Source organism: Suncus etruscus, chromosome 1 (assembly GCF_024139225.1).
Source record: "Suncus etruscus isolate mSunEtr1 chromosome 1, mSunEtr1.pri.cur, whole genome shotgun sequence".
In the NCBI taxonomy this organism is placed as follows: domain Eukaryota; kingdom Metazoa; phylum Chordata; class Mammalia; order Eulipotyphla; family Soricidae; genus Suncus; species Suncus etruscus.
The window spans coordinates 13,109,186-13,133,102 of NC_064848.1; the positions used below are offsets into that span (position 1 = coordinate 13,109,186).

At 54.8% G+C, this 23,917-nt stretch overlaps 1 protein-coding gene and 1 non-coding gene across 2 annotated transcripts; both read right to left on the reverse strand.

Moving 5' to 3' along the window:
• Window positions 1–1,010: 1,010 nt before the first annotated feature.
• On the reverse strand, window positions 1,011–23,593 carry SEMA7A (semaphorin 7A (John Milton Hagen blood group)). The gene is made up of 14 exons (XM_049777846.1): window positions 23,377–23,593; window positions 11,845–11,996; window positions 11,197–11,238; window positions 10,894–10,986; window positions 10,702–10,786; window positions 10,503–10,613; window positions 9,815–9,954; window positions 7,194–7,378; window positions 5,832–5,940; window positions 5,473–5,671; window positions 2,733–2,860; window positions 2,437–2,591; window positions 2,245–2,306; window positions 1,011–1,993 (listed from the first exon to the last, which is right to left on the reverse strand). Exons 1-14 carry the CDS (start codon window positions 23,576–23,578, stop codon window positions 1,629–1,631), a joined length of 2,028 nt encoding a protein of 675 aa, XP_049633803.1. The 5' UTR covers window positions 23,579–23,593; the 3' UTR covers window positions 1,011–1,628.
• Window positions 9,636–9,743, reverse strand: LOC126028471 (U6 spliceosomal RNA). The gene has a single exon (XR_007502436.1). It is a non-coding gene; the product is annotated as a U6 spliceosomal RNA (small nuclear RNA).
• Window positions 23,594–23,917: the final 324 nt, after the last annotated feature.

The following is a 23,917-nucleotide window of genomic DNA, read 5'->3' on the forward strand; positions in this document are numbered from 1 at the left end:
ACTTCCCCCGGTCTCTTCCACACACCCCAGTGGTCACAGGGTTCTCCCAGTGGGGATGAGCTTTGTCGGGGTGCAGGCAGGAGTTGATGGCTGTTTCTAGCAAGGCTGGGACAGTGTCCCAGGGGAGGGGAAAGAAATGCGGACAGGCCAGCTCCATGTGAGGCGGGGAGGAACCTGGGGCTCTAGCTCAGAACTATGGATCCAGAGCCCACTGCTACCTCTAGTAAATGAAGTCCAGTGAGCATTTTCTGAGCTGGAAGGAGAGGACAAAGAGCACATGGGGGGGGGGGGTCACAGCAGAGAAAGTGGAAGCCCCACCTCGCCCTGTCAGCCAGGAGATCCCCTCAGGCAAGGAGTAGTCCCAGATAAATAAATAGCTGTTTATTAGTAATATGTTACATTATTAAAGTGCATTGAGAAGAGATGCAGGGCCGAAGCTGGAAGGCCGCTGGCCCCAGCCCCAGCCTGGGCTGGCCATCACGGCTGGAGAAGGGCCCGGCTCTCTGCTGAAATCCGTGGACAGGGTCGGGCAGGGCTGCACTGGCTGTCCCCACCGGAATTCACAGTTTCGCCTAAGTTATAACGTGTCCTGAGCTGAAGAGGGGAGGCTAGGAGCATGGAAGCACAGCCCCTGGGGAAGGGGGCTGAGGGGCAGGGAGGGAGGGACCCCCCCCCCCTGCCCTCCAACCCCCAATGCCAGGGGCTGAGTCCTGAAACCTCTCCCTAAGGACCCGGCTCCTCCTTCTAAAAGAACAGTGAACCTGGGGCTGTTTCCTCCTTCATTCTCCCCTGTCTCTCCCACCCCTAACCTCCCCCATGGCCCCCACACTATGGGGGCTGAGGACCGTGCTCCTATGAGACTGGGCTCCTAGGGCAGAGCCAGCTCATGCCACTCTCCTCGAACCCATGACCGTCTCTGGAGTCTTAGCCCATCCCCGGGAGCCTCAGACTGGGACCATTACCCTCCCCCAACCACCCCCCCTACCCCGCCCCCCCACCCTACCCCCGCATGTAGTTTTGGTATTTTCATACAGATGCAGTCGGAAGTAGCTATACATGAAATAAGCCTAACATAAAAATAGAGCTTTTTCCGTCCTGTCCGGAAAGCAAACATCCTTCAATAAACATGCAAGGTGGCTGCCTAGCAGAACCCAGGGCTGGTGAAGTGCTTCCTTGCCCAGGGCCTGTGGGAACACTAAGCACCCCCAGCCGTGATGGGGAGAGAATACGAGAGCCCCAGGAGACCAGAGGGACTCAGGTCTCAGCCCCAAAGTCCAGAGGCGAGAAGCCTTAGGATGGCCTCTGCGAATCCCACTCTGGCTCACTGGCTCTTGGGCTGGGAGCATCATAGCCTATAGTCAAGTGTGAGGAATTTTTGAGAAAGTCTCTGACGCTCAGGACCTGACCCCATCCCTCCCCCTTCACTTCATTCTCCGGTCCCCAAGCATTCCGAGCTGGCAGAGTGCAGCCGCCCGCGGCTAGCCATCCCCTGGCCTGGTGCTCCCCCCTCAGGTCAGGTAGCTGCCCCAATCCCCAATCCCTGGAAGATGCGAGGTGATTCAAGAAGGGCTCTGGGCACTGGGTGTGAGACTCGCAGGAGCCTGTAGTGGCCCCAGCTGCGGAAAGCCCTAGTGAAGGAGCAGGCTTAGAGCCAGTGTGGGCAGAACCCCCAGCCAAAGAGAAGTGGCCAGCAGGCAGGCATGGCCCTGCAGGTGCTGGGCAGTGCCACTGCGGTCATAGGGCACCAGCTCCCAGTGCTGTGTCTCACGCAGGTACGAGCCCTCCAAGGCCTCGCAGCGATAGTGGCCGTATTGGCGCGCCGTGAGGTTCTCGATGAACAGGATGCAGTTGGGGCTCTGGTGGCCGGGCTCACAGTTCTGCTCCACATTCTCCTCGTGGCGCCATGAGTAGGTGGCATGGTGGGACTCGATCGGGCAGCTCAAGTAGTAGCGGGTGTTCTGGGCCAGGGAGACCTTCTGCACCGGGGCCTCTTCTGCGTAGGGACAGTGAGATGGTGATGAGTGGGGAGATGAAGGGAGGAACTCGGAAGGCAGGCAGGTATGTGAAAGAGATTGAGTGGGACTGGCCTTTTCTGCTCTCCCCAGCCCCTTCACCTTCCCCATTCCCCAGCTCTGCAAGACCCTTTGGGCCTTTTTCCCCAGAGGCCCCAGGACCATGTATTCTCCTATGTATCCCCCAGACATCTGTCCCCCCAAAACAGGGCCATCCCACCCTCACAGGCACCTGGCTTAGAGTCGGGGCATTCCTTGTGTGGCTCATCTGGACTGATGGACTGTAGCACCGACCTGAGTGGAGGCAGGGAAAGGGCTCAGCAGGCAGAAGGTCACTGTCTAGCCCTGGCCCTGAACTCATGCCCACCCAGACTGACTCAGAACCCAGAGTATCCGATAGCCCACCCACTCCCAGCCCACCTACCCTTGGGCTTTGTAGATGGAGACACAGTGATCCTGGTCCCAGCCGCAGTAGGGGTCTCGGGCCATGAGACAGCTATGGCAGCCATTGCCGTACCCCTCACATAGGTCCAGGGGTACCTGGCTCACCTCCCACTGAGAACTCACGTACAGCTTCAGCTGGAGGGGAGCAGGGCTCAGTCAGGTCCTCGGTCCAACCCCAGCCCCATGTCCTCAGCCCCCAGAAAAGGGGGCTTATGTGACAGGGGCTCAGGTGTCAGCTGACCCAAGCAGCCCCCCAGGGAGTAAAGGGCACCTCACCCGCTCAGCATCCAGGGAAATACCCTGGATGGCAGCCTCACGGCGGAAAGGCTGGATCTCCATGATGTTGAAGACGAGGCTGCGTTCACCGTCTCTGGACTCCACAACCTTGTGGATGGTGCCCCTGTCTGAGGACAAAGAGCAGAGGTTCAGAAGGCAGGAGACAAAGGACAACATGGTGAGTAGGATGAGGAGATGGTCAGTGGTGGAGATTGGAAGCCCTGGGGTTCCTAGAGTGTAAAGCTGGGGAGATAGAGTAGGAAACCTGGAACAACAGCACTGAGGCAGCCCCCACGTTGTGCTGGTAAGGACAGCAGGCCAAAGAGACTAAGCAAGTAGCTCAAGGACACACAGTGAGTAAGTGGAGCCCACAAGCCGTCAGAATGCACCTCTGAGCCTCTGCCGTGATTCCCCCTCTCTCCAGCACTCAGGGGACCTTTTCTTTAAATAAACTTTCTCTTCTGGAATAATTTTAGATTTACAGAAAAGTTGCCCCGATGGGACTAAGAGCACGTGTTCCCTTCACCCAGTTCTGCAGATGCTCCGGACTTGCTTATGTAAGCACCAGCCAGCAGGCCAGACAATGGCCGCCTTGCTGGTCACCTTCCCGGACCTCTAGTTCCCACCCTACAGCATGGGATTTCCACACACACCCTTTTTTGTTCCAGAATCCATTCAGGCTTCCACATTCGTCAGGGGGACTTTTTGAGATTCTTGTAAAATATTCGATTCCAAAGATCCCCCAGGTCACCCCACAATCTCCACTCACAACTGCTGGGTCCTCCTGAAACCACTTCACTGCTGTCCCAGTTTTTAGAATAGCTCCCACCACCCCTCCCAATTTCCCTAGGCATCATTTGCCCCCCAAAATCTATAAGATGACAGAAGGGCCATCTATCTGGGGCAGCTCCCTGCACAGCAGGCTTAGAGCATCCCAGCATGCCTGTGATCTGACGGGATCCCACCTGGTCATTTCCTCTCTCTCTTGCACACACACTCTCACACATACATACTTACACAAACACTGCCACACAAAGTCACATAATCATATTCACACACAGTCACCCACTCTCACACACACTCTCACATTCACAATCTCATATATAGGCACAGGGCTTTGATAATTTTGCCTCCTCTGCTCCACCCATTCGGCTATGGGACACCTGGGACCAGCACTCTATGGTTACTCAGTTCCTAGAGAGTCCCAAACTCCCAGAACTGAGTTCCTGCCCCCTGGTCCCCAATGGTGGATATACTCCTCTACCTCTTCCCAACACCTTCTACAGAAGACAGTGAGAGCAGCCCCTATAAGAACTGAGCAAGCCCAGATTGAATGGAAAAGAGAAGTGGGATCTCAGGTCCCAGAAGTCATGAGCTGCCTGAAGGGAAATTCCACTTCTACCTCTAGTGGCTTCCAGATACCCAACAAAGACATCAGGGCCTAGAAAGCCCCAGGGCAGTCCTATGAGGCTCTTGTGCCCCTCTGATGGGGATCTGAGGTTCTATTATACCTAGAAAGACACTGCCCTTCCAGACAGCAGTATCAGTCATCTCAGAGAAGGCCTGATGCCCACAACTTTCCTCTCCAGACTGAATCTAAGGATCCATAGCCTGGAAAAAGGAAGTCACCATAAACTCAACACCAGCCAGGGTTCTCTCACCCAGGCCATCTACCAGCTTCAGCTTTTTGTTCTTCCAGTAAAGAAGCCTACAGAGGATGAAGTGCCCCAGGACGCTGCTAGTACTGAGTCTGTTAGCCCTGGACACTCATTCAACTCTCCACACCCAAGCACCCACACTTCCTTACCCCAAACAATCCCAGACCTAGAAGCATTCTGCATTCTGCCAGTCTTTGCTTCCAACTCTCCACATCTCTTCCCACCATCTTCATGGAAGAAGACTAATGCACCAAAGCTGCACCTGGCTTTTCCAGACTCACCCCCATTTCTGCCTCTGCATCCCAGTGCCGGGTCTTTGCCCAGCCCAGGTTGCATGCCTTTTTCCACTTCCCTTAGCCTCTTCACCTCCAGTAAGCCTTTAAGAACTGCCTCTTCACAGTCACACTGACAAATCTCTGACAATGATTTGTCACCCAGTTCTCCTCCCAAGTATAAAGATCCAGCCTGATTTCTTTTTGTTTGTTTGTTTGTTTTGTTTTTTGAGTCACATCAGGAATGCTCAGCTGTTACTCCTGGCTCTGCACTCAGGAATCACTCCTGGCAGTGCTCTGGGGACCATGTACAATGTCAGGGATTAAACCTGGGTCAGCTGCTGTGTACAAGGTAAGTGTCCAATCACTGTACTATCTCTCCAGCCCTGACCTGATTTCTTATTGTGTTAATTCTGCTTCTCACACATACTTTTTCTTCTTGGGATGTTAGGCACACCCAGCAATGCTTAGAGGCTATTCCCAGCTCTGTGCTTGTGGACCAAATGTGTTTCTGACAGTCTTAGGAGACCACTAGTACTAGGACTAAAACCCAGCTTCTTACATACAAAGCACATGCTTAGTCCATTGAACTCTCACTCTAGTCTCTCACATAAATCTATGTGGGGGTGGGTGTTGGGGCACAACTGACTGTGCTCAAACCTTACTCCTGGCTCAGTGCTCTGGTGGTGTTCACATGTCACATGCCAGGGACCAAACCTGTGTCAACTATGTGCAAGGCAAGAATCTCTACCTGTTGTACTACTTGTCCTGCACCTTACATGCACTTTAACAAGATAAACCAAGCCTCACCTGTAGTCAGGTAGAGCACATGGAAAGTCTGCCCATGGCTGGCCTGCATTCGGTGCACTACCACTTTCTGGTAATGGTGCTTGGAGTGGAACACAGGAGTCTTCAGGGGCCCTATGGGCTCCACTCTCTGGGCCACCTCAGGGTTACTGTCAGCCACCTGAAAGGTCTCGGTGGGTATCGGCTGCCGATGAGGGAGACACTGGACAAGGAGAACAGGTCCCATTCAGTGGGGGTAGAGGTAGCTGAGGTACTGTGGGTAGGGAGGGCACTGAGGGGCAAGGTGCTGAAGGGACCGGGTTCTTGGGGGTGGGGTGGTCGAGGCATAGGGGAGTTGCTGTGTCCCAGATGGCTCTGCTCACCTTGCCAGGCCTAGGATTGGGAAGGCTGGCATGATAGCCCTTGAGAGAGGAGGTGCGAAAGATGCGGTCAATGTCCTCCAGTGAATACACACAGACAGCAGAATAGTTCCTGTAGGGACACAGAACACCTCAGTACAGGGCCCAGGACCCCCAGATTAGCCCAGATAGGCATCAGCCAGACACAGCCACCAGCTGCACTTGCCTGTTTGGGAGTTCACCCTGATTTCCATCTGAAGGATCTATTCTTTTCCAGCCATGCTCAGGGACCCCATCACTCTGATCAGAAGCCCAAACCCTGTAGTGCCAAAAGGACCAAACTCGGGTCCTCATGCATCTAAGACATACACCTCTCCTGAGTCCTGAGCCACTCCTGGGCCCCTCCACTGCTGTCTAAAAACCACAATCTGTGGAACAGAGCGAAGGGGCTGAGAATCTTGCCTTGTACACTTTGACCCTCATTTTGATCCACAACATTACACAGAGTCCACTTTGCCCCACCAGGAGTACTCCTTGAGCATCACTAGGTGTGGCCACCAACCCCCCTCCTTTTTTTTTTTTTTTTTTTTGGTCATACCCATCAGTGCTCAGGGGTTACTCCTGGCTCTATGCTCAGAAATCACTCCTGGCAGGCTCGGGGGATCATATGGGATGACAGAATTTGAACCACCGTTCTTCTGTATGCAAGACAAGCGCCCTACCTCCATGCTATCTCTCTGGCCCCCAACCCCTTTTTAATTAAAAAAATTAATTGGAGGTAAAGCCATTTAGTACATCAGGGAATGTTTGCCTTGCACACAGCCCACACAGATCCAATCCATGGCATCCCATCTGGTTTCCTGAGCCCACCAGGAGTGATTCCTGAGTGCAGAGCCAGTGAATCCTGATGTGACCACTAGGTGTGGTCCAAAAAACTAAATAAATAAAACCTCAATCTGTCTTTATCCCAAAACATTCCATTCAGGGGTTTGCCAGCCCACACCAGGAAGCTAATCATTGGGTGTGTCTCTGGGTCCCCACTGCAGAACTCAGAGCCCCGAACCTGCCCTTCAGCCCTTCCCAAGACCTATCCTGGAAAGAAACATAGAGCAGGGTCCTAGCACAGTCCCCCTCCTCTCCCTACACACCCGACACTTTTGCCTGCCTTGTTTTCAATCAATGGGAGTGATTAAGAGGTGTGAATCACCTGGGGAGGCGGGTGTGATAGCACCCTAGGGCCACCACAGCCTCTCCCAGGGCCCAGCTGAGCTCACAGAAGGTGGGGCATCTGCATGCAGCCCTGAGAGGCAGTGGTTAAGCTGGGCTGAGCATCCAGCACATCATTACCCCCTTTAGAACCTCTGCCCGAGGCTGGGGCTCACACACCAGGGGTTAGAGAAGACACCGTAGACCAGAGTGTCCCTCCACTGGCCGCTGGGGCCAGGAAGCAGGAAGACGTCCTGCAATCGGTTGAAGTTCTTGTTGGTGGCTGCATCGCTGCATACCAGCATGGCCTTCAGGAAAGTGTTCCACTTGGAAACAGACAGCGAGCTCTCGCCGCCCTGGTCCCCCTGGAAGGGCAAAGAAAGAAAGAGAGGGCTCTTCAGTACTAGCCAAGATGTGCCCATACCAAGAGAACCAGCACTCAGTTTCCCGGAAAGGTGGTGGGGAGGGTCATACTGGGAAGGGCCAGCTTGGCTGGGGAGGAGGCAGTGTGCCCAAGGTTACCACAGTGGGAGGAGGGCCACTCCACAGAGCAAACATAGGCTTGCAGTGGTCCTCAAACTATGGCCCTCGGGCCACATATTGTATTTGTATCTGTTTTGTTTCTTCATTGCAAATTAAGATATATGCAGTGTGCATAAGAATTCGTTCATAAGTTTTGTTTTTACTATAGTCAGACCCTCCAATGGTCTGAAGGACAGTGAACTGGCCCCCTGTTTAAAAAGTTTGAGGACCCCTGCGAGACACTCCGCGGTCCCATGTGTGTATATGCGTGCGCACACACGCACACACGCACACACACACACGCACACAGTTCATATGGTGTCCACACATTCTACCACCTTCACAGGTAGATCACTCTGAAGGCACCCTGTCAGACTCTACAGTTATACAACATTCACTCCACATTCATGAATGCAACCTCGGCGGCACCACACCCACGTGCCCCCACACTCACTCACACAACTGAGGAACCTCCACATGTACACCCATGTGCACGCCCACACGTGTGTAGCATGTGTATATACATACCTACATCCGTGTGTGGCTCAATGTATACACTTACATACGTGTCTGAGCATGTACAGAGGCCTTCACACTCACATAGACTTACACAAACTGTGCATGTACACATGTAAAATAAAAATATAAGTATCCATGTGTTGGGTGAGACTGCCTGGATATTGCTGGTTAAAATGTGTTTTATCTGTATGAATCTTATTGTTTTGTTCTTAGTTTGCACAATTCCAGGGAAATGCATAATGTTAAGAGTTTCAAAAGTTCTCAGCTGGGGATCTGGAGCAATAGCAGAGTGGTAGGTAATTGCTTGCTCATGGCTGACCCAGGACGGATCCAGGTTTGATCTCCGGCATCCCATATAGTCCCCAAGCCTACCAGGAATATCCCCTGAGTGTATCTGGACATGGCCAAAAAAAAACCCATAAAAAAAAAAAAAACAATAAAAGTTCTCAGCTATCCTAGTGAATGTTTCCCAACTACTAGGCTGTTGTATTATACATTATTATGTAGCAACTTATTCTCAAATTATGTCTGCAAAAATGTTATAATGTCTTTGTCCACAGAAGTAGATGGCAAAGGAACTTTGATACTATAGACTCTTAACAGTGCTCATAATAAAAATGTTTTAGCCAAGTTTTTTTTGGGGGGGTGGGTTTGGGTTTTTGGTCCTGGTGATGCTCAGGGGTTACTACTGGCTATGCTCTCAGAAATTACTCCTGGCCTGGGGGACCATATGGGACGCCGGAATTCGAACTACCATTCATCCTGGATCGGCTGAATCCAAAACAAACACCCTATCGCTGTGCTATAACTACCTCCCGCAAAATTATTTTCAAACTGTATATCTATCTGCAGAAACGTTCTTGTGATTTTGTTCAGAGAAGTTTATGGAAAGGAACTCAGATGTTCTAAACTCATATTATACTGTTTGGTGTAAGAGTGTTCAAGAAATTTCAAATTAAGTGTATCTGCAGAAAGGTTCTAATGTTTAAGTTCAGCGAAGTCTAGGAAAAAATTTTGAGATATGTATAAGATATGGAAAAGGCTGATTGTATTGAGAATGATGTATACAATTTAAACTTTGATACTTTGAGTTCTGATCTGAGGTTCCAGCCTCTGGCCGATAAAAGTAGAACAAAAGTTTTGTAACTTTTCCCATTTTTTTTCTTTTTTGTTTTCTTTTTAAACAGAAAAGGTGGGGATGTAAAGTGATATTAACAGCCCTACACAAAGGTATTCCCTCAACTTTTTTTTTCTTCTAACCTTTTCTTTTGAGATGTTAAAAACCCTCTGAATAGTTGCTTTTGTATCTGACTAGACCTTCCCCCACCTGGGATTGGGAGTGGGTTTGAATAAAGAAAGGAATCTGGGTTTGAGCTTGAGAGAGCAGAAAATGGCAAAGAGGCCATGAGGAAGAAAAACCAAGAGGAAAAAGCAGACTAACTCCAATGAAACTTTAACTCACTGGTTTGGTATTATTTCTCCACCGCTACTCTGCTTCGCATCCACCTAATGGGTTAAAATCACGGTGCCTGGGGCGAGCTCACCCTACTTGTAGATTTATATATATATATTTTTTTTAAATAAAAAATATGAAAATACACGAATTTGCGTGTCATTCTTACCCAGGGGCCATGCTAATCTTCTGTGTATCTTTCCAATTTTTAGTATATGTGCTGCGGAAGCGAGCATGTGGATTTATATCTTTATTTTACAAGCACACACCTGCACTTGCACATGTGTACACAATCCATCCCCCTCACCCTGCACAGCTGTGCCACACGGGACACGTTGAGGGGGGCCTCAGGGTTCTTGTCGGGGTTGTCCTCCCGGAAGAAGTAGTAGATTTTGTCATCGTATGCTTCGTCCTGGTGCACAAGGGTGGCCTTGATGAACTGTGGGTCTGCCCAAGACACAGGCAAGTGTGGTGGGTCAAGCTAAGGGGACTCCCACACATGGGGGAGCCACCCCAACCTGCACTCTGACGCCACACAGTAAATCAGCTAAAGCAGCCCCCCGAATAAAACCAGCTCCAAACTCCAGGGGCCCAGACTCTGCTCTCACAAACTGCATCTGTTTTGCCCATCTCTCCCACAAAGATGTCATCGGCCCAGGAGCAATGACCTCATCGTGTCTAGGGACTGGGGATCTCTGGGGATCTCTGATGTCACTGCAGCCTAATTGGCAGAACCCTAATGAGAAGGGAGGGGTGCGGCCCCCACATGAGCTCAGCTTAGGGACTCACTCTGGCTCGTGGGGCACCCTGACAGCCTGGGGCTTCCTCTGTTTCCCTCTTATGTGAGCAGCACTCATCCCACCCCTAGAACATAGGCTCAGCTGCTCCCCACTCTCTGCCCTCCATCCTCCTTGGGGGGTTGTTTATTTTTGAGTAACACCCAGTGGTGTTCAAGTCACTCAAGGGTCATTCCTAGCAGTGCTCCAGACACTCACTCTGCATGACCGTGTCACTGGTGTACAGCTCGATCTCGCCCTGGATGCGTCGGAAGCGCGGGATTTTGCCATTGTACTCCTGCTTCCTGATGGTGGAGTACACCTCTTGCCCTGGCATGTGGAAGGGGCCTGGAGTAAGTCCCCCTGCAACCTGCCAGGCCTTCGCCCCCTCCCTCAGCCCCAGTCCTCCTACTCATACCATCAAACAAAACCAGGGAGTTCTCATCCGGGCTGAAGGGGGCAAAGCCTCGCCGCTCTCCAAGCAGCTTCACAGAGTCATTGACCTGGTGGAGATCGAGGATCAGGGAGCCACATTTCCACAGCCACTGCCTCCCAGCAGGGAACTCCACACCCCACCCACCAGGCCTGAGGCTCCCCCCTGTCTTCTTACCAGTGTCCAGCAACTGGGGCGCCGGGCATTGGTCCCACACACCAGTAGCCCCTCGCTCTGCCTCTCCAGGAGCGTGATGTAGTTGTCACAATACTGCAGGGAGTAGCGGGGTGGGGGGGTGGCCTTGGCAATCAAGTCTTGGCCCGGGGAGCAGCCCCCAAGGAGAGACCAGATGGGCACAGCCACCTCTATCCACCAAATCTCCACCCCACACCAGATTGGTCCTCAGTAGGGCCAGGCCTTCCTCAGACTCTGGTGGTCTTCCTCCCTTTTCCAGGGGCTCAACATCACAAACCCACTCACCGGCTTGTCTAGGCAGGACCCTTTGGTGGGGCTGATGTTTATCTGCCAGGAGAAGGGGGGAAACGAGTGTGAGTCCATTACTGGCCAGTGAGGAGCGAGAACCCTCCTATGGGCCTTTCAGAGCTGTGGATCTCACAGATGAGACATCAGCTCTGAGGATGGAACAAATGATTCACGCCAAGCCACACAGACTGCTGGATCAGGCCATATAGGCTAGAGACAAGGACCTGGGCTACCCCTTAAGGCCTGACCTACAGGCCAGGTATGTGCTCCAGGCTCTCCCTGCTCCACTCCTCCCTCATGCCATCTGTGCTGCCCAGAGGGAATGGATCCAATGAGGGGGAAGCTGCTTAAGAAAGAGATGCCAGGGACCAGAATGATAGCACAGCAGGAAGGGTGTTTGCCTTGCACATGGCCAACCCAGATTCGATCCCCAACATCCCACATGGTCCCCTAAGCCTGCCAGGAATGATTTCTGAGCACAGAGCCAGGAATAAGCTCTGAATGTCAACGGATGTGGCCCAAAAACCAAAACGAAAAAAGAAAGAAAGAAATGCCAGCTCCCTCCCCAGGATTCCCAAGGCCAAAGGGGCGGAAGTAGAAGCGGCAGGGAGGGTCCTAGATGACAGCTGAGGGGACCAGGCTCACCGTGTGCAGGGACGCATTCTGGCCCTCAGGAAAATTGAAGTGGTAGACCTTACCACGGCCACCCACCCACACGGATGGGCTGCCTGGTTCATGGAAAAGCACCGTGTGGCGTTCATCCTGGCCAAAGTCCACCTGGTCCTGCCCGGCATGACCTGAGGAAGAAGCAGTTAAAGAGACACTGAGTCCTGGGCAGAAGGGGAGTGGATCTCCGAGGATCAGACCCCTATAGGGTGGGAGGTGGCTGGACTTAAGAACTTAAGCAGTAGAATGAAAGGGGCTCCTTTCCTATAAAGTACAATTTGAGGGTCACACTCACGCCCCAGCACACAGCTGCCTCCATCCCTGAACATAGCATGTTTCTGAGCACCCTCATTTAAAGAGTGGTTAAATGTTTGCCTTCCATGCAGAAGGATGGTGGTTCAAATCCCGGCATCCCATGTGGTCCCTCGTGCCTGCCAGGGGCGATTTCTGAGCATAGAGCCAGGAGTAACCCCTGAGTGCTGTGGGGTGTGACCCCCCCAAAAAAGAACGATTGCCTTAACTTGCTTGGGGCTGGCAAGGTGGTGAGGTAAGGTGTCTGCCTTGCAAGCGCTAGCCAAGGAAGGACCACGGTTCAATCCCTGTGTCCCATATGGTCCCCCCAAGCCAGGAGCAATTTCTGAGCGCTTAATCCCTGAGCGTCAAACAGGTGTGGTCCCAAAAAAACAAAACAAAAAACAAAAAAAAAAACCAAATAATTAAAGAGTGGTTAAAAATTTGGGGCTGGAGAGATAGTCCAAGGTGTCAAGTACTTCCTTGCCTTGCACACAGCCAACCCTACTTTGATCTCTGGCATCACAAAAGGTCCCTTGAACTCTGCCTGGAGTGATCCTGGGGTGAGCAGAGAGCCAGGAGTAAGACCATTCATTGGAGGCTTGGGTGTGACCCCCAAAGAAAACAAAAACAAAAATCTTTCTGCTCAGAACCTCATTCCCTCCTTCACTAGCCTCTCCCATATGAGCACATCAGTTTAGATCAGAGCTGGCAAGTTTTGGTGTCCCCTCCCTCCCATTTCACAGCTGGGAAGATAGAGGTCCGAGAGCAAGTCCTGAAGCGGAACCCACCCTGTTGGACTGCAGCCCCGAGACTCTCATTCAGGGCAGGACCAGACCTCCCACCCAGCCCTCTCTCACCCTGCAATGCAGTCAGTTCTGCACCCTGCTATTTGGCAAGGCCCTTTAAGCAGAAGGGCTGACCCTGACAGTTCTGCCCAAAAAGGAAAGTCTGCAGCCACATCTCCAGGAAGAAGCTGTCTCATCTCCGGTGACATGGCTGAGGCTGTCCTGGTCCAGGTCTAAATTACAGGGTTAGGACCAACCTACCTCCCACTTTCCATCACCCCACTTCCAACCAGCCTGGGCCGCACCCTGGATCTCTGGCCACAGTAGATTTAGTCCTAACCACACAGCATCAGCAGCTCAGGCAGGCAGAAGATATGGGCCAGGGCCTGGGAGCTGCCTCAGCCCCTCAGGCTGCCCTGTGGGTCACGCCTCTCATCTCTGCAAGGCTATTCAGCAGGGCAAGGCCACCCACAGCCTCGTGCTCTCCCTCGTGCTCTCTCCTAAGTACACATGCCCCTATATCTGGGGAGTCAGCTCAGGAACTGGGCTGCATGCCCTTAAGACAATTGGGTTCATCTCTAGTATCACGCACTGTTCACCCAGCACCACCAGGCCCGAGCAGAACCACATCAGTGGGAGTGACTCTCGGGTCCCTGGGTACTGCTAGAAAGGCCCCACCCCTGATAAAAAAGAATTCTTCCAGCCGGAGAGATAGCATGGAGGTAAGGCATTTGCCTTGCATGCAGAGGGTCGGTGGTTCGAATCCCGGCATCCCATATGGTCTCCTGAGCCTGCCAGGAGCGATTTCTGAGCATAGAGCTGGGAGTAACCCCTGAGCACTGCTGGGTGTGACCCAAAACCAAAAAAAAAAAAAAAAAAGAAGAATCCTGCAAGGCATATGGTTTCCAAGAAGGTGAAATCTTCTCCTGTCTGTGGTCAGGGGCTGGGGTCCAGAGGGGTGCTAGTGATCACAACCAGCCCACCCCTAAAGGCTAAAAGAAGTGGCCCCTCAGGTGGAACTGCAAACCTCAGTTGCTACTTAGCCCAGCAGAGACATAGGAACTACCGGCCAGATCTCAGGGGGGCCTCCACCTTGCCAGCACCAGCACGAGAGGGAAGGACCCCCCAAGAACCATTAGGGGATCCAGTGTGGGGGCGGTCCAGCCAGAGGACCATACAACCTCCCAAAAGCAGCCTCCTTGGGCTCAATGGTCCCACCATCCAGATATGGCTCTGGAGTTCGCAGAGCCCTGAGGATGCAAAAGAGGGTCAGGCAGCAGGTACTGGGGTAATGTGGCAGGCCATGGTGCCAGGGCCACCATGTACCCCATTCCCTCCACCACTGCCTCGCCCCATTCTGCAGAACAAACAGGAGTCCGGACATCACCTCCCATGACCCCCCAGGCTCCTGCCCCTCCAGCTCTGTGCTTGGGGATGCACATGGAGGGATGGCACCAGCTTGGCCCCAGGACCAGGCCTTGGCCCACTCTCTGCCCCTGCCCCAGCCTGGCTCCTGCACCCCCTCAGGCCTTCAAAGGGCCTGATTGTGCCTGGGAAGTGTCTGAGCACAGCAGCCCAATGAATACATGAAAGGAAGCTTTGTTCAGGGCCAGGAGCGGGGCCTGGGGGCTCGGGGCAGGAGGACTGCCTGGAAGTGAAGGCATCATAAGCCCTTCCCGACCAGGAACTGGGCCCCGCTGGACAGGCACCCATGGAGCTGGACAGGTGGGGGGGTGGGGGCCTGCAGCTCCCACTCCCTGTGCAGGGGATGAGAAAGGCCAAGAAGCAGGTGCCTCTCCTGCCCTGCCTGCCCCAGGCCCCACGTCCCACAATACATCCTTCAGCTCCCTTAGGCATTCAAAGTCCAAGGAGGCAGATCAAAGCCCCAGAGGTCAGCACAGGCAGGAAGAGAATTTCTAGCAGAGGAAACCGTGGAGCAGAAACGGGAACCCTGAGACTCCGTGCAAGAATGAGGAAGGTGGGAGAGGCCCGTGTGCTATGGGGCTAGGACAAACAGTGGGTTTGGGGGTAAGTCCAAGGTCAGGTCTACCTCAGCTGCTAAGCACAGGGTCAGGACAGGATGGAGAGCTCCCCCACCGCCTGCACACCCTCCACCTGGCCAGCCCCTCCACTTCCTATCCTGAATGTCTAAAAGAAGTGTGTCTGGCACTGGCTCCCCCCTCACTCCTGGCCTGACGCATTAGTGGCTGACTAAGTGGTAGCTAAAAGCTCCCAGAATAACCAGGGGTTCAGGCAAGGGAGGGGGCTAGGGACACATGGGGCGAACAAGGGCGAGCACCAGAGGAGACCTGGGTGTACCCCTCATAAACACACACACACACACACACACACACACACACACACACACACACACTCCTCAAAGAGCCTCAACCTATCCTTTTCTTTTGGAAGAGAGAGCAAATAAAACAATCAGGCTGCTTCTTACCCCAGCCAGGTACCCTGGGACCCCAGATCTGAGGCCTTTCTGCCTCATAATGCCATCCTCATAGATCAGCCCAGGCTCACTGAAGAGAACAGTGGGGAGGATAGTTGGGGGTGGGTGAGTGCCTTCAGCTAGACAGTCCCTCTTGGGACTGTCCCTCTTGAGCCCCCATAGCACAACCAGCAGCCACTGGCAGGATCAAGTTGATTTCTGTGGGGCTCCAAACTGACCATCACCCCCACATCATGCGATAGGGGTTTCACTGCCTGGTCTCCAGATTCTCGGGACCTATGACAGAGGCAGAGTACAGAATGGGGAGTGTTGCTGTTCCTAAGGGGAGCCACCAGGGTCTGGTCTGGGCAGGACAGCATTTTTCCTTGACCCACTGACCTGGGAATTTGACCTCTGAGTGCTCCCTTAGAGGGGAATGTGGCAGGAATGTGAGCACCAAAAGGAATGCCTGAGTCAGGCCTCCCAGGCGCCACTACCAGGACCAGCCCCATCTGCAGAGCCTCTCCTATTGTTATTTGCTTGTTTAGTCTGGTTTCTCTTTTTAGTTTTTGGGCCACACCTGGCTGTGGAGGGGACCATAGGGGATACTGAAATCAAACCCAAGTCAGCCAAAGGCAAGGCAAATGCCCTAGCCACTATATTATTGCTCAGGCCTCTTTGCCTAAGTGCTAATTGCACCCCACTCTGCCCACACACACACACACCTGGCAAAGAGGAAGGAAGGCCTGTGGGGGCCCAGGAATGAGCCTCTGCACCCTTTGGGACTCACATTCCCCAGATATCTGAGCCAAGAGGGCACAAAGACCAGAGAAATTATGCCATTAGTCCAAAAATGCACACAGCAAGGGAAGTACTGCCCTGGCCACCCTGGGGGGTTCCTAGTACCCTCTCAGCCAGCTCCAGCCGTCAAAAGCATAGCCCCACCTTCACTTTCTGAGGAGGGCACTGAAGCTGAGTCTCTCCACATTCCTGCGCAATCTTGCTCTCATCCTCCTTCCCAGCCCACCAGGTGGTGGTAAGAACCCAGGAACTGAAACACATCACCTACCTCCTGCCTTCCAGAGGGGGTTGGACCTCCAGCAATCAAAGCTCTAATGGCAAACCTCAGACTGCATCAGAGCCAAACAGTGGAGAGAAACCTCCTGCTGTGGCAGGGCAAAAGAACTATGTCTCCCTGATGTCCCTCCCTTCCTCTCTTTCACCATCCCTCTCTCTGACACAGCTGGGGAGCTTAGATGCACAATGCCATTCATTCCGTGACATGGGCTGGGCTCAGGTGGGGCTGTTTGCTACTGGTGAACCACCAAATTTGAGTCTAGACGGCTGCCTGGCAGAGCCAGGCTGGGATGCCAGGATGGGGGTGGAGGGCAGCCCTACTAACAAAGTTAGCCGTGCCAGTTAGAAGCTGGCATTCCCTTCGGCAACCTCAAAGTTGGCTGTGGCCACAGCCAGGGCCAGTTTCCTATTCTGTGGAAGTTGAGAAAGTATGCAACTATGGTTTTAGGACCCACTGTGAATGATTCTTAGCACAACTAGCCAAGCCCATTGTGGTTACATTTTGGGTAAAGGCTGTGAGATGAAGAATTAGAGGCAGCAGAAGCAGATACAGCCTCTGACATCTCTGCCTCCACCCTGCAAAGCCACACATAGGACATGGTCTGCATTTTTCACACAGGAAAACCAAGGCCTTCCAGGACACTGCGGAAGATAGTTTAGGACCCAGGTTTAGGTTAATGAGGTTAAGCCCAGGATGATCAGCACCTCAGTCCACCTTCTGCTTATTTCCCCATCCAGCAAGTTCCAGGAGCCCCCGTGAGAGGCTCTCCCTACTTCAGAGAGAAACAGGGGCTCAAAGCCTGCAAGAGAGATGGCACAGAGGGTGGTGAGACAGTCTCAGCATGGAACAATGTGGAGAAGCAGAAGGGTCTGAGAGGCTGAGTTCAGGCTTAGTCTGGGTAAGCAGGAAGAGCGTTGGTGGGTTCATGGCCAGTGAGAAAGGGGGAGGCAGCAGGTGTTTGTCAGCAGAAATCAGAGGCTGCTAGAGGAGTAGCAAATGGACACTGATGCTAACTGTTCACACATAACCACACACACACACAGCATTTCCTAGGGGCACTGTTCTAGAGTTTCAGCTGTATGAAGTCATGGAGCTGAATGAGAAAGGGGCTCCCACTGCCTTCACTTCAGGGATGAGGGCAGAAAGGTCCAGAAAAGTGGGGTATCTGGCCCGGGGTGGGGGTGGGGTCACTCAGCAGTTTAGTAGACTCTGGAATCTGTGCTGCTGACCCTGTCCAATGCTTATTTGTTTTTGCTTAAGGGCCATATCTGGTAGTGTTCAGGGCTTACTCCCTACTCAGGAATCACTCCTAGCAGTGCTTGGGGAAACCTATGGGGTGCTGGAGATTGAACCCAGGTCAGCTGCATCCAAGGCAAATGCCTTGCCCAGTGTATCATTACTCCGGTCTCCACAGGACAGGGAGAGCCCAACAGCGTGGCACATGGGAAGATAAGGCTCTAGGAACAGAAAATGCCAAGCGATCTGGTGAAGACCACACTGAGGTCCGGATGAGCCCATTTGTCCAGCAGCCCCCATGCACTAGCACTGCCACTAACACTGGCCTCCGCTGGAGCCCTCAGCTCAAGGCCCTTGCCTGGGCTCCCCGCTGCCCATTCCCTGCAACAGGCAAGGCCAGGGCTGCTCTGCTTATCACTGCTTATCACCCAGCCGCCCTCATCTCTGCCCGCGCTGTGCCTGGCTCCCACTCTCCTCTCCGTGCACATGGGCTAGGCCGTCCTGCTCAATCCGCCTCAGTCCTCCTGTTCCAGGAAACCCTCCAGACAGCTCTGGCTCTCACTGCTCCCTCCTCCCTCTGACCTTGCACTGCACGCCATCTGGCACAAACCGACTCGATTTTCAGATGGCACCGCTGGTCTGGTAGGATTTCACCTGCGCTGTGAAAAGTGCAGCAGTCAGGATAGTGAGGGCCAGACTGCCTCTCTCCATAAGGAATGCTGAGCCAAGCCCTGAGCATAGACGGTGACCTTCCTCCCTCACTGTGTTGACCAGCCTCTGCCACCTGGGCCCAGAAGTCAAAACTGATGTGATAGACTCTGTGCGGACCCTGTCCTTCACTGTAATCAGATTCTTCCACCTCCTCCGGGAAGCTTTCTCTGGTTGTACCACCACTACACTGTCCTTTCCTGTTTTCATGTGTTGTCGCTGCCCTTGACAGAACCTAGAAGTCCTTTCTGACCTTCTCAAATGTGATCCCTATGTCATAGGAAGCATCCTTCCTATCCCTGGCTTCCTGGCACTTCCAGGTTCCCCAAAAACAAACGAGGTTTTTTTTTTCTTTCTCCCCAGAAGAGCTAACTACAAGCCTTGGCATGGTGGAGGGTGAAGAAAGGCCCAGCTGCCTGTACCTGAAAGATCTGAGGGGTGCTGGCACAGAGCCCCAATCTCATAGAAACAGTAGGATTCAGGAGGCACAAGGGGGTTGGCCTAAACCCAGGCTGCAGAGACTGGCTAAAACCAAATTACCCTAAATCAGGACACAAATCAGCCTGACTGGAGGTATGGGGAGCTTGTGCCAGGAGCCAGCCCACAGGTGCATGGGAGGAGGATCATGGTCGTTGAAGCTCCCAGGAACAGATAGCACTGGAGCAGAGGTCATGGAGGAGAGACTCGGGGTTCCCCGGGCCTGGGATCTGCAGGGCAACTGTGAGCAGAGAGTCAAGTGCCAGCCAGAAAAGGTGCCAAACCAGAAGGCCCTGTTCCTGGGCCAACGTGGGCACCTGCCACCTCTGGCCTTTGAAACCTGTGGGCCACTGGCATGGCCCAGCTGGTCTCTGACATGAATTTGCCAATGTCCTGAACTCTGGCCCACAGAGAGGGCTGTGTGGGCTGGAAGGAACAAAGAAGGTGACTTGAGGAAAGCCATAAAAAAGGCAGAAAGAGAGGGAGGTGCAGGAAGAGTGGTCTAGGGCAGTGGGCCTCTGGATAGGAATAAAGAATGGGGAGAACTGGCCTGTGCCACCAGAGCAGCATGGGGACAAGATGCAGTCATCTCTCCTGGACCTCTGTGGAGGGGACGAGGCCTTGGTCCTGCCCTGCCTCACAGACAGGCAACTTCTAGGACAGACAAAATATGAAGCCAGGTTGGGGAGGGTGGAAAGCAGGACTGGCATTAGGTGGGAGAGTGTGGTCAGTGCTTTGACAGCAGAAAGCCTTACTGAGGCCAAAAGGAAGGATCTGGGGCCCTGCTGCCCGATCAAGGACACATTCCTGCCACAGCACATTCCACCCCACACATGCCTGTTTCTGACCTGACAGGTGACTGGCTTAGCCCTCCTTAAAGCAGGGAGCCCTATCCATGCCTCTCCAGAAGTCCCTATGACCCCACCGCAGAAAGAGTCTGGCCTGCCCTCCCCAACCCAATCAGGAAGCAGAAGGGCCTGGTCTTGGCCTGTCCTGCTGACTTCCTGCTCTTTCCTCTCCTCCTGGGCTAGCTCAGATGCCAACAGCAGGATACCTGCCTTGAACTCCCAAGCTCAGGTTCCTTCCTGAGAGAATCTCTCCCAGACGGTTCCTCTCTCCTTGCCCTAGACCTTGTTGAAAGATTTGACGTCTAAAATTTATCCCACCAGGAGCCCCCACAAACTGGATCCTATTCCCTACAATCTCTGTCACCTCTTTCCAGGTGGGCCAACTGGGTAAAAAGTTTCTACTGTACCTTGTTCTGTATTGTGTAGGATCACCTTCCTGTCTCCCCCATCTGCACTGCAGGCTCTGTACGGTACAGTCTCATATACTAGTTACTTATCCCTAGATCCCCCAAGCTCAGATCTGAGACCAACACAAGGGCAGCCCGGGTGAATGTAGGCTGCATTACTATCTGCCTTTGAGACCAGGAGCCCCTGAGCCACTTCCTCCAGCCAATCTCGAGGCTTTGACTCACGAGAGGGGAAAAATAGGCCGGATCAGGTGGCTGGAGGATTTCCCCTGACTTCCCAAATTTCCATTCACCTTCCTGCCCCTTCCCATCCAGAGAGCAGGAATTCCCCGGGGTCAGCCTATGAATTTGAGCTTGTTCTGCCATTCACTCTGCATGCATGAGAAATGTGAGGCTCAAAAAGAGGCCGATGCACACCCCACGGATAGGCCAAGATGGGCGCAGACGCAGGCTCCCCATTGCCCTCTCTTCCCACACGTCCTCCTCTCTCAAGGCTCCGAGTCTGTACCCCCAGGGCCAAAGGGGGCCACCTTGCTCCAGGTGACATCATGGAGCCTCTTCCTACCTCTCCCAGCTGAGGGAAGCCCCTCATCCCCCTGGGGAGCCACCCCCCTCCTCACAAGGAGCGCTCCCCTAGAGGGTGATGAGTACATCAACCCCCAGGGGGGTAAGGATTTCCACTGGAAATGCTGATGCTTCGGGAGCCCCAGCTGTGACCTCATCCCTAGAGGTGGTGGCAGCCTCCCTGGCTCCTCCAGCAATAAACAATGTCAACAATAACATCCTGTTATTGAGGTGGACCTGGGCAGGTGGAGGTTCTCCACTGACCCAGGGCTATCGGAGCAACTCTGTTGGCTCATCTCCTACAGGAAGAATCACAGACCCACCAGACTCTCATCCTCAATTATGTCTGCCACCTTTTTTTTTTGCAAGGGGGGGTCACCTAGCCTGGGTCCCCTGGTCAGCAATAATGCTGGCAAAATCTGGAGGTGCAAAGGAGGTCAGGCATGGTGGGACCCTTTCTCCAAGCCAGATCCTTCCCAAAGGTTGCCAAGCTTTTTCTCCCTGTCCTGTGCAGACCTGCCCAGAGCCCTGATCTGCTTTCCCAGAGGCTTCAGGATTCAGCCAGTGACAGAAAATGCTGAATGGAGGAAAGTCCCCTAATTTGTTCTGCCTTGAAACTTAAAAACTCATCTCCAGGAGTAAAGTGGGAGGGGGGTAGGTGAGGAGGGGGTCTACTATATATATAGGCCTCCATCTACCCTTGCCAGAGGTCAGCACCCATGTCCCCTCAGCCCACAGCAGGCCTGAAAGGCTCCTGTCTTGTCCCATTCCTGGGCTTGGCGCGCCCGACTGCCATGTGTCCCCTCATAGGAGACAGGAGGCAGCTGGTGGGCAGGAGCACTATCACCAGCTGGTGGTCCTGGGAGACAGTGGATGGCCAGGGGGACACCTGGCATGGCTAATACAGTCTCCCACCCCCACCTGCCCTTGGGCTGGAAGATTCCAGCTGGGACTGATGTCCATGGGCCAGCAGTGGGCAAAGCTACATACCGTGTGGAGTAGGACTGGGAGCTTTCAAAGTGGAATAAGAGAACAGAAAGCAGTTTTCAACAGCCTCAGGGTGGGGACTAAGTGTTCTAGAAGGTATACTAAGTGCTAAGAAGTAGGTGTCCATTAAGCAGATCTGCAGAAAGGTCTTTAGCAGTGGGGCAAAATGGGCCAGAGGCAAGGGTCCTGGTGTAGGCCGATGCAACCATGCAGAAGTGGCCACTGATCCCTTCCGAGCACATGGCACATGACGGAGGCCATGCTGCCCAAGAGTGGGGGCTGGGAAGGCAGAGAGAGAGAGAGAGAGAGCCTGGCCTGAACCAGTAGGACCCAAGGCCGGGCAGTGCCACCAAGCCAACTCCAGAGGGCCTGCAGCCGCTCCACTTCCTCCTAGAACTCAGGCTAAGCGGACAGCTGCATCTCAAAGATCTTCCTTGGGGTTGAAAACAAAAAAACAAAAAACAAAAATCTTTCTCCCTTCCCCATGCCCAGAACCGGGCAGCCCCTCTGCCACACCAGCCAGGCTTTGCAAGTTCGTAGGATCTAGAGTGACCTTGGGCGAGTCATATTCCTGCAGCAGCGCAGTTCCAGCAGCCCATAGATTATGTGGGTTCTCCCCCTCTCTGGGCTAAGAATACCTGCCCCAGATAAAGCTCGGGCTCTGCAGTCCCTGCAAACCGCCCCGGGCATCAAAGGACTCCTGGAGGGACCAGCCCCCGGCCTGCCACCCGCGCTGGGAGTCAGTCCACTAGCCGGCCACAGCAAGGGGGAGCCCGCAGCAGAGAGCAATTTGGAGACGGAGCCCAAGTCGGCCTGGGGTGGGGGGACGGGGAGGCCCTGGCGTGCGCGCTGGGGAGGAGAAGGGAGCGGAGCGCCTCGAAGCAGAACGATCGCCCGCAACGCAACCAGCAACCTTCTACTCGCTGGGCTTGGGGGGGTCTAAAGTGAGGCGCCCCAACCCGAAAGCCCACCCTAGCCTCGCCACTCGGGGTCCCAACGTTGGGCCGCACCACACCCCCTGCCCTCTACGGGAGCGCCGGTCCCTGGTGACAACCGCCACGTGTGGACGGACGGACAAGGGGGCAGCGGCCGGTCCCGGCACTGCAGAGGCAGCCTGCACCCGGGTCCCCCCCCCAAGACATCTAGCTGCGCCCACCGTGTCCCCAGCTCGACCCACCCCTCTTCTTCCCTAGCCCGCGTTCGGGGCGGGGGCAGGCGGCGGGGTCTTTGTTCCCGCAGCCCGAGAGCAGCAGCAGCGGCAGCGGCGGCGGCGGCGATGACAGCTCCGCGCGCCCCTTCTCCGGCCCCGCGCGCGCCCCCCGCAAATTCGGAGGAGGGATCGGGCTCGGGGTCCTGGGGTGGGACGCAGAGGCCCGGCGCGCGCGGGGGCTAGGAGCACCGCAAGCAGCTTGCGGGGCCGACAGACAGCGGGGACACCCCCAAAGCTGCGGGCAGACTTGGAGAGACTTAGCTGGGGATCCATGTCATCTCTCCAAGCCCCGCGCGCTGCAGCGCCAAAGCCAGCCAGCCAGCCGGCTGCTTGCTCCCGCGTGCCATGGGCATGCGTGGGGGGGTCCCACGCGTGGGGGGGGGGTCCCGCAGACCTGTGCACACACTCCGCAGCAGCAGAAGCAGCAGCAGCAGCAGCCACCGCGGATCCCCGCGCCCCGCCGGCCGCGCGCGCGCCGCCTACCTCTCCAGACGGTGGAGATGCGGGGTCCGCTCTTGGGGTGGCCTTGCGCGGAGGCGGCCGCCCCGAGCCAGAGCAAGAGCAGCGGCTGCAGCCGCAGCTGCAACCGGCGGCTCTGCGGGAGCTCCGAGCGAGCCGGCGGCGGGTCGCAGGCGCGGGCGCGCCGGGCGCCGAGGGCGGCGCATCCGGGCGGAGGCGGTGTCATCCCGCGGGCCAGGGAGCGAGCGACAGCGGCGAGCAGCCGAGACTGAGAGCCAGCGCCCCACGGCAGGCTCTGAGAGATTCCCCGCGCGAGAAGGAGGAGCCAGAAGCCTGACCCCACCCCGCCCCGCCCCCGCCCCGCAGCCTCTCCAGCCTCCCGCCGGCACCCGAGGGGCGCAGTGCGGGCCTCCGGGCTGGGGGGACCCGCCACCGCCCCCCTGTGCCGCAACTCCGCGGGGAGACGCACCAGAGACGCACCAGACGAGCGTCCTCTCCGGGACTCAGCCTCTCTCCCTCCCGCTGCAGCCCCCCCTGGAAACACCTCTCCCGGGGCAGGACAGGC